General features: G+C 36.5%; 1 protein-coding gene across 1 annotated transcript; it reads left to right on the plus strand.

The window, feature by feature from the left end:
- The first annotated feature begins 102 nt into the window (after positions 1-102).
- dia (diaphanous related formin 1) lies at positions 103-9817 on the plus strand. Its single transcript, XM_068294858.1, has 5 exons — positions 103-403; positions 3012-3328; positions 6132-8081; positions 8145-8675; positions 8748-9817. The coding sequence occupies exons 2-5, from the start codon at positions 3013-3015 to the stop codon at positions 9218-9220; spliced, it is 3270 nt and encodes a 1089-aa protein (XP_068150959.1). The 5' UTR covers positions 103-403; position 3012; the 3' UTR covers positions 9221-9817.
- The last annotated feature ends 476 nt before the right edge of the window (positions 9818-10293 follow it).

Genomic DNA, 10293 nt, shown 5'->3' on the forward strand with positions numbered 1-10293 from the left:
GTTGCCATACCGTTGTCTTAGTCGGACAGAGAAAAACAAAACAAAATTTTAAAATACCACACTTAAAAATACCGATGCATCGATAATGATCGACAGTTTCTCTCATCTCTAGTTAACAATTTTCAGTTTGCGTGGAACGTTTGAAAACGCGCAACAAAAAACGACCAGAAAGCAAAGTAATAAAAACAATAGCAATTGGAAAAGTGTCTCAACTACGTGCTAACTAATTGTGAAAACTGCATTAGTCAAGTACTTTTCTTGATAAACGAAACCACGGGACAACGAGAAGAGTGTGACTGCCGATACGATATTTCATGTGTCGCTTAAGTGGAAGCGAGACAGGGCGATCAACAAGTGGTGGCTAAAAATCCAAAAACCCAAAACGAATAGGAAAACTCAAAAAGTAAGCAAAAACAGAAACCAAAAAAGGTAATGTATTGGAAAAAAATTTGGTGTCTAATAATTTGACGAAAGGAGCTAGTGTGTTGCGCAGCGGCAGCGGCGTCTTAAAACAAACAAAAAAAATTTAGAGGTAGAGCACCCCGAAAAACAACAACAGCAACAAAAGCCGTTTGATAGTGCTCCGTGTAGATTTGTATGCGTTGTGTGTGTGTGTGTGAGTTTGTGTGTGTGTCAAGACATTACTTTTTAGTCTTATGACGTAAACCACCGAAAAATAAAATCAAAAGTGAGGCGACAACAAAAACAAAAAGCAATACGCGAAGGTGAGCGCATTTATAAATTCTCGTTTTGAGTCTCTTTTTTTCACTCCCTCTCTTTGGATTTAGACACTGCGATTTGTTTGCCTTCTTCTTGGAATTTTTGCCGTTGCCATTTGAAATTTTAACGTAGACGCGCGCTACTCTCTTGTTTACATACGCATATGCGTATACCCTTTCCTTTTGGTTATAAAAGTGTAGTGACTTTTATTATTAGGTACATTTAAATTGAAGTATACAAAATTCTTTTTCAAAAATCTCACTTAAGACCTACGGATGAAAAATATCAAGAATAGAATCCATTCTACTAAAGAGCTCCAGCTCTTTATAGTATGTTAAACTAACTTAAAGAATATTCTTTAGACCTAGGACACTCTAAGCGACTAATATTGATTTAATTAATCCCTTTTTTCAACTAAAAAGCTGAACTTATATGCATATCCATATTTGAAAATTTAGAAGAGTATTCAATCTTCGTCACAATGAAGTAATATAGCTTCCGGTACATTTGTTTTGCTTTTGATTTCAACTGCAACTAGAATATAAAGGTGGTCGTTTCTCTTTTTTCCCAGCAGAGCTGCCCCCCTGTTAATACTTCTGCCTAATATGCATCTGCCTCATGGAGGAGTCTGGACAAGAATTCCATGCAGTAGCATGTAAACAACAATATAAAAACTATTTTACCAGAAGGCCATCGCCTTCACAAACAATTGCTTGAAAATGTGCTTGTTGAAAGCATTTCCTCTGCATAGAAAAAGTAGAGAAAAGAAATTGTTGCCCCGGCCCCATGAATAAGTCTTGTCTTGTCTCCTTAGCTCCACTCCAACCCACACACACACTCACGCACAACAACATAAATTCCACATTCACATCATTCACAATGATCTGGCGAAGCTTTTTGCTGGTTTCATTTATTGATATATTTGATTTAAAATTGAAGTTATGTATACATTTTCATCCTCAAGACTCCGTGGGTCTTGAGAAAGTTGAAAATTTTTAATTTTTAGAAATTTGCCATCAATTTCGCCTACTTTATGATAAACTATGAACGAAACTTTTTAAATGTGGAAATCCATCACAACAGAAAACCATTTTATTTGCAATATAGTTAACCAAATAATTTCTGATCTTATGATAAGAAATCTATGATCTAACAAAAGGCGACAGCCCACCTTAAGGTTTCCATGTTTAGATTTCTTTTTCAAAGAGCATTTCCATAAATAGTTTAAGTTTCTGTTTTATGAATGATTTGTCTCTGAGTGTCATGTCCAATAATAACATAAACACACACATGTACATCAAATCTCGTTGGCCTGGCCCATACAGGAGGGCATAAAAGAACAAGCCAACAAAAAACCAGTTAACGTTCATTCCAGCGTATAGAGCAGTTAGATCGTCTGCTTTTTTTTTTTTGTTACCTGGTTGATGTGATTTCATTAATGATTCATTAGTTAGAGATTTGCCAATCTAAACATTCCAATAGATCTTCCTTGTATCCAGTAAATCCAAAGACTGATTAATCATCCACAGCTTTTCCTTTCTCGCCTTCTCAAAATTCTCCTCTATGTCATTAACACATCATCATCAACAAATTTGATACATAAATTGATGCATTTAACTAATTTGTGTAGTTTCAGATTATATATTTTCGTATGTATTTTCGTTTCGTTTGTGATTATTTAATTAAACAGTTTTCACGCTTCACATGCTGCACCTAAATTTCATCTGCCACTATTTACATGCTAATTGAATGGTTAAACACATGGTGAAATTGTATAAATGTGGCTCTAATCATTTTGGTTAATTGTAAATAAACCAACAGCTGATAATGATGCAGCAAATCAAAAGAATAATTTAAAGAGTTTTTTGTATTTTGTGCTAGAGTGGACTAGTCAATTCCTTAATTTTGGGCCAAAAATTTACCAAATGATTTTTCTTTAGGTCAGAAAGTTTTATTTGTATTTTATTTATTTTTGCAATATAAATTATAACAAATCATTAATTATTCCTGTTGTAAGGCATGATCTGCCCCTGGTGGCTACCTCAAATAAACATAGTGTAATTGAATTGTAAACAAAAAACAGCTGTCTGCGGCTTTTATAGAGAAATGCTGCTGCGCGCATGTCTCTAAACAACTACACACTAGAAAATGCCCTTTTCCATTAGTTAGTTTTCAACTAACGGTTCCCCAAAATGCGTCTCAAAAAAAACAAGTTTGTTAAGCATTTATTATTATTACGAAAATGCAGTCTAATTACATATTAACACACCTTCCTTTTAATATTCAAACAGAATGTCGCGGCACGAGAAAACGAAATCTACCGGAGGTGGTATATTAGATAGCCTCTTTGGAAGACCTTCAAAAACGAAAGGTGGCAGCTATAGCAGCAATACTCTGACTCATGGCGGCAGACCCACCTCCACAGATAATAATGCGATACCCGGTGCCGAGGATTGGGAGCGTTATATACAGGATTTGAACGATGCCCAATTGGATGCCAAATTCTTAGAAATTATCGATGATATGAATATACCTAAGGATAAACGGGAACCACTGTTGGCCAAATCCAAGGAGGAGCGTCAAAAAATGCTTTTGATGCATTTAAAAGGTAATGGAATCGATTTCCCCCAAAGCTGTGTCATTTACCCCCTACCCCATTTTGCCAATTTTCCATTGTTGTCGCATTCCATGGTGATAAGATTATTGTTGCCAATATTGTTGCATGTAACGGTATCTATTTGTGTGTGTGGGTGTGCGTGTGTATGCGACGTTTCTAAGCGCAAAAAAAATTTCGCTTTGTTTATTTATAATTTTTTTCTTGCGCTTTTTTGTTTAACAATTTGCTTTTTGTTTTCATATTCATGATTCATGTGCTGTTTATGTTTTTTATTCTGATTTGTTAATACTTTTTGATTATTTTTAAATAATAAACTACTTGAATAGTTCCAACAATCTTGAGCTTAACCTTTAAACAATTGGATTTGCTAAATAAACTTGAAATAGACAAATTATAGTTATTATTAGATCAATTCAAAGTCTGGCAAATCGATTCCATTTTATAAACAATTTCGTTACATGTACTTAAACGAAAGATTACTTTAAAATAGTTATACAAAGTACGAGTAAGTAAACAACTATCTTTCCTATATTAGTTTTTAAAATCGAATCGAACTGACATCATCGTAAAATACACAGGAAATTGTTGATAGGTGCTTTAAAATTTGTATACTGTATAGATTAAACAATTATAAATCTAGATATTAGATATTTAATTATGTTTGATGTGTTTGTTTGGTAGTGTCCAAATAATATAATTGTGAATCATTTATAAATGTAGCTTTTTTCCTTATGCCACACAAAAATAGTACGGGGAAGAAAGAATATGTATGTGTTCATATCACTTATACGCCCCATCACCCCAACTTACTTACGATTTTTTGTAGAATTACCAATATGAAAAGAACATTTCATTAAGTGCTTAAAAATATGGGGTATCCGTAAGTCGATTTCCGGCTCATTATCTATGATTGTTCACACTATATTTTCAAGTAGCGCAAACTTTTCAGTTGTTGGTTTTTGGTTGCGCTTCAGTTAACTTTTCTTTCCCCACTTTGTTGGGGTCCATTATCAAGTGTTAAAAAAATTCATCTTTGTAGTGTTTCGCTGGCCTCCCTCTTATCGCATGTAACGGATTCTTTGGGGTCTCTGTAAACCTTGGCTTTCCCCCATATGCATATGTATGTATGTATGTATGTATGTTTATCAGAATGCGTGACAAAAGCTTGTTATATGTATGTACATATATGTATACTTCAGTATAGAAATATTCTTAAAAAGACATTGAAATTAAAATGACATTTAGTATGCATATTATACAATTTCAATTACGTCAACTGTATATGTGTATATAAGAGATCAAGAGAGAGAGAGAGAGAGAGAGTAAGAAAAAGAGCTACTAAACTCACAAGGCAAACATCTCTTGTGATATTTTCCAATAAATGCAACGTAAATGTGGAAAAAGTATGACAAAAGCAGCTGAAAATAAATTCTGATGATGGGCAATAAACTTTGAAAAGATGGTAAGGAGAGGTGGAGGTGTCAAGTGTGTCAGATAGGCCAACTGATTTGCTACAATTGCACCGACTCAGATAATACCCTCTTTGCTCATTTGGGAACTTCTTTAAAGAATTAAAGAAGTTTTCTAGATTAGCTTAGTTAGAATATATATCTCAGAATATAGATGAAATATAAATGTATCTTTATTCTCCTGTAGATACTGATTATGGCTAGATAAAAAGTTGAAATGGAAATATAAATACTCATAAAGATCCATGATAGAACTGAATTTTAAGGATTTTTTGAAATCAAATTAGTGAGCACTAGGAAAAACTTAAGAAAATTAGTTACAAACATTTTCATTTACATTTACAATGACACATTTTTCCAAAGTGTATTCTGATTGTAGTACAGGGTATAAAAATAAAAACAAACACCTCTACGTGAGTCTACTTAGATTCCACTTGCCCGCCTCCCTTTCTCCCATCCCCCATTACCTGTGATGATTATTGTGGCAGAACCCTCTGTTTCGATATGCGAAAAAAAAAGCTGTTCATTAACACGCTTCGCTTGCCGTTTAAGTTAATTAATAAAACAGTTACGTAGTTGGATCAAGAGCGCGGCTAACGTTTTTATTATTTATCTTGTTTTTTTCTTTTTTGGCCAATTCGGGTTTGTATGGTGGTTCAAATGCAAGGTGTGCCCTACTGTGTGGCTGTGCCAATTGTTAATTGAAATTGAATTTTAATGGGTTTCGATAATTTTCTTTGTACTACTTAGATAAGAATACTAATGTGAACTAGCACAAGGCATGAAGATAATGCTGTTTGCCGTACAATATCATGATTCATCCCCAAAAAATGACAATGTATATAGATTTGACACAGATTTTGACTATACTTTTTCAAATTGCTATCATCACTGATAAAAATATAGGAAATATTGCATATAATTGAGACTCAGAGATCATTGTAACTGAATCTTGTAACGATTTGTATGGTATGTGAGAGAAGAACTGATTTTGAGAGAAAAGAGTAACTAACGAGAACATCAAAGAATGAAAAAAAGGAGTGAGTGTGTGAGCAACTGTGAACTGGTTCATCATATTACTCTATTTGACCACAGATCAGTGTTTGTTTTTGCATTACGTGTTCGTTTACAATTCGACAACACTGTAGATATGGGTATTGCAGCGTTTTTCGAGAACAATTAAGTACTTTGTGCACCTTTCTGATTATTTGTACTTAATTTTATGTGTGGTTACGTGGCAATTGTACAACTTTTATATTACAACTTATCAAATTGAAATATTAAGTACTAATCTCATTACTTATGTTTCTCTTCTTAAATTCCAGGTAAAAACTCATTGGAGCGCAGCGCCAACTCTCGATTCGAGAAGCCCAACGACTACATTGAATATCTGCAGAATGGCGAACACAGCGAGAACAAAATCTATCAATGTGTGGAATCATTGCGTGTGGCACTCACAAGTAATCCCATCTCATGGTGCCGAGAATTCGGTGAAGCGGGCATTGGACAGATTGAGAAGCTTCTGACGAAAGCCAAAAAGGATCGAACCTATGATCGGATTGAATTCGAAGCTGTGCGCTGCCTGAAGGCCATAATGAATAACACATGGGGTCTTAATGTTGTATTGACACCTGATCAGCACAGTGTGATCCTGCATTTGGCCCAGTCACTGGATCCCCGCAGACCACAGACCATGTGCGAGGCATTGAAATTGTTGGCCTCGTTTTGCATTGTCTACGAGAGAAATGGCTATGAAAAGGTGCTGCGTGCCATTACAACTATAGCGGCCACATCGTACAAATCTAGCGAAAGATTTCGACCAATTGTCGATGCTCTGTTTGCATCCGATAAACAGGACCCCAAGAGGGAGTTGGCATGTCATAGTTTAATCTTTATAAACACACTGACGAATACGCCATCAGATTTGAATTTCCGTTTGCACTTGCGCTGCGAGATTATGCGAATGGGCCTGTACCAACGTTTCGATGAATTTAAACATATTGTCGAGACTAGCAATAATGAGGCTTTGCAGCAGCATTTTAAAATATTCAATGAGATCAGAGAGGATGATTTTGAGGAGTTCGTTCAGCGTTTCGATAATGTCACATTCAATATGGATGATGCTCAGGATTGTTTCGATGTCCTTAAGAACCTAGTGACAGATACAACATCAGAACCATATTTCCTATCGATTCTTCAGCATTTGTTATACATACGTGATGATTTTTACTTTAGGCCAGCGTATTATCAATTGATTGAGGAATGCATTTCACAGATTGTCTTCCACAAGGGCTACTGTGATCCGAATTTCGAGAATCGAAATTTTAATATAGACACCTCGCTTTTACTCGATGACATTGTTGAGAAAGCCAAGGCCAAAGAATCGAAACGTTCCGAGGAGTATGAGAAGAAGATTGAGCAACTGGAAAGTGCCAAGCAGGAGGCTGAGGCTAAAGCGGCTCATCTGGAAGAGAAAGTCAAATTAATGGAGGCAAATGGTGTGGCGGCCCCATCACCTAATAAACTACCAAAAGTTGATATCCCAATGCCGAAAGGAAAAGGGGGTGGTGCACCGCCACCTCCACCGCCACCCATGCCGGGTCGTGGTCCTGGAGGCCCACCCCCGCCGCCACCACCGCCAATGCCGGGAAAAGCTGGTGGACCTCCACCCCCACCTCCCCCTCCAGGAATGGGTGGTGGACCACCACCGCCACCGATGCCTGGCATGATACGACCTGGTGGTCCTCCGCCGCCACCCATGATGATGGGACCAATGGTTCCTGTTCTACCACATGGGCTGAAGCCGAAAAAGAAATATGATGTCAAGAATCCAATGAAACGTGCCAACTGGAAAGCCATTTTGCCCACGAAAATGTCTGAGAAAGCCTTTTGGGTTAAATGCCAAGAGGATAAGTTGGCTCAAGATGATTTTCTGCAAGAGCTGGCCCTTAAGTTCTCATCCAAACCTGTGAAAAAGGAACAAAAGGATTCTGTGGACAAGCCCACAACACTCACCAAAAAGACCGTTGACCTGCGTGTTTTGGATTCAAAGTCTGCACAGAATCTAGCCATTCTATTGGGTGGCTCTCTCAAACATTTATCCTATGAACAGATCAAGATTTGTCTGCTTCGCTGTGATACGGATATTTTGTCCTCCAATATACTGCAAAATCTGATACAATATTTACCGCCACCAGAGCAACTGAAGCGATTGCAAGAGATTAAGAACAAAGGTGAACAATTGCCTCCCATTGAACAGTTTGCTGCTACCATTGGTAAGTGCATCTCTAGGCAATAACACGATCTTATTTGAATTAATAACTTTATCCATTTTTTAGGTGAAATTAAACGCTTGTCTCCACGCCTGCACAACCTTAACTTTAAGCTTACATACGCTGACATGGTACAGGATATCAAGCCGGATATTGTGTCCGGAACGGCGGCATGTGAGGAGGTTCGCAATAGCAAAAAGTTCTCCAAAATTCTTGAACTTATTCTTCTGCTGGGCAATTATATGAATACTGGATCGAAGAATGAGGCAGCATTCGGTTTTGAAATCAGCTATCTTACCAAGCTAACCAATACCAAGGACTCGGATAATAAGCAGACTTTGCTGCACTATCTGGCCGACTTAGTAGAGAAAAAGTTCCCGGATTGTCTTAATTTCTATGATGATTTGTCGCATGTGGATAAGGCGTCGCGTGTGAATATGGATGCCATACAAAAGTCCATGAGGCAAATGAATTCGGCGGTAAAGAATTTGGAAACCGATTTGCAAAACAATAAAGTACCTCAATGCGATGACGACAAGTTTAGCGAAGTGATGGGCAAGTTTGCCGCCGAGTGCCGTCAACAAGTCGATGTCTTGGGTGAGTTTTTGACCACCTTATTTGAATTCAAAATAAAATTTTTGACTAATTTACGTGTATTTGTATTTTTAGGTAAAATGCAAGTCCAAATGGAGAAGTTGTTCAAGGACCTTAGCGAGTATTATGCATTCGATCCGAGTAAATATACCATGGAGGAATTCTTTGGCGATATTAAAACGTTTAAGGATGCCTTTCAATCTGCTTACAATGAGAATGTTCGCGTCCGCGAAGAGCTGGATAAGAAACGACGCATGCAAGAGGCAAGAGAGCAATCATTGCGCGAGCAAATGGAACGCCAGCAACGTAAATTGGCTGTTGTCGATATGGATTCAGCCCAGGCCCAAGAGGGCGTTATGGATAGTCTCTTGGAGGCATTGCAAACGGGCTCCGCGTTTGGACAACGCAATCGGCAAGCGCGACGACAGCGACCCGCAGGTGCTGAACGTAGAGCTCAATTAAGTCGCAGCCGGTCAAGAACGCGAGTCAACAATGGACAGCTAATGACGCGGGAGATGATTCTCAACGAGGTACTCGGCTCGGCATAGTAGGCAAAAAAGATAAAAGATTAAACCACCACAACGTCTGTGTATATACAAGACTTCCGCTAAATATTACTATGGTCAAAGTTGGAATTATGCTTCAAATTTAAAACAAAATTTAATATCAATGCAATAGATAGTATATTGAAAGTCCGATTACTCGACCAAAAACCTCAATGCCCTTTGTTTTCGGATTTTGTTTATCTTACAATAATTTCAAAGTCTTTCAGCCAACTTGCCATTTCAATTCGATTTCAATTTTGACTACCTGTTGATTACAAATAAATATATTTTTATACGCTTTTTTTTTAATTCGGTAACTGTTGCCTGTTACCATCCCCTTACTGTGAAAGGAAAAGTTGTTTACTTTTCAAATATATATATATTTCATTTTTATACTGTTCGCTTTTGTGGTTCTTAGGAGATTATATGTATGTATACATATTTCTTTTTCTTTTCGATTGTGGCATGTTGAACTCTTTTTTTTTGCATTTGATCCAAATTATTTAACGAGAGATCATAATGAAATTCCTTTTGTATTTTATTTGATTTTAAGTGTCGATTCAGAACTAGTTTTTCCTTTTTCTGAACAATTGTGTTTTCTCATATTCCTATATATATATATTTTTTTAACAAGTTGTTAATTTTGTTTAACTTTTTAACGATGATACTTATATGTATATTATATAAAACTCAAAAACTAAAACCAACTAGATCTACTTTTTATTCTAATCAATTTATTTGGCAAAAAACTTGTAATTATAAAAATTTCTCTAATTTAGGAATAAAATTCCAATTGTAAAAATATAAAATAAACTTGGAAATGTATTTTTATAAAATGAAAAGAAAATGACAACTGTATTTTATGTGCATTTTATGGCCCAATGCTTAAGAGATACATATTATGCAGACATTAAGCTAACAAAAGCCGAAAGCATTGCAAGTCCTATTACTATTTCACTCAGCTTGCCTGTGCCTTTTGAATAGTTTATAAGCTAAAAGTACCTTTCAGAGATCTGAGAACTAAATCAAATCGCTCCCATTGCATTTTATAACCCGATCCCATTCCAAATAGCCAT

The sequence above is a fragment of the Drosophila tropicalis genome, unplaced genomic scaffold (genome assembly GCF_018151085.1).
Source record: "Drosophila tropicalis isolate 14030-0801.00 unplaced genomic scaffold, ASM1815108v1 contig_845, whole genome shotgun sequence".
Taxonomy (NCBI): Eukaryota; Metazoa; Arthropoda; class Insecta; order Diptera; family Drosophilidae; genus Drosophila; species Drosophila tropicalis.

Excerpts from the sequence above, each read along its gene's own strand:
- dia (XM_068294858.1), top strand. The coding sequence starts at position 3,013 with ATGTCGCGGCACGAGAAAACGAAATCTACCGGAGGTGGTATATTAGAT. Across the intron at positions 3,329-6,131 it reads GCTTTTGATGCATTTAAAAG|GTAAAAACTCATTGGAGCGC; the intron begins GTAATGGAATCG and ends CTTAAATTCCAG. Across the intron at positions 8,676-8,747 it reads TCAACAAGTCGATGTCTTGG|GTAAAATGCAAGTCCAAATG; the intron begins GTGAGTTTTTGA and ends TTGTATTTTTAG.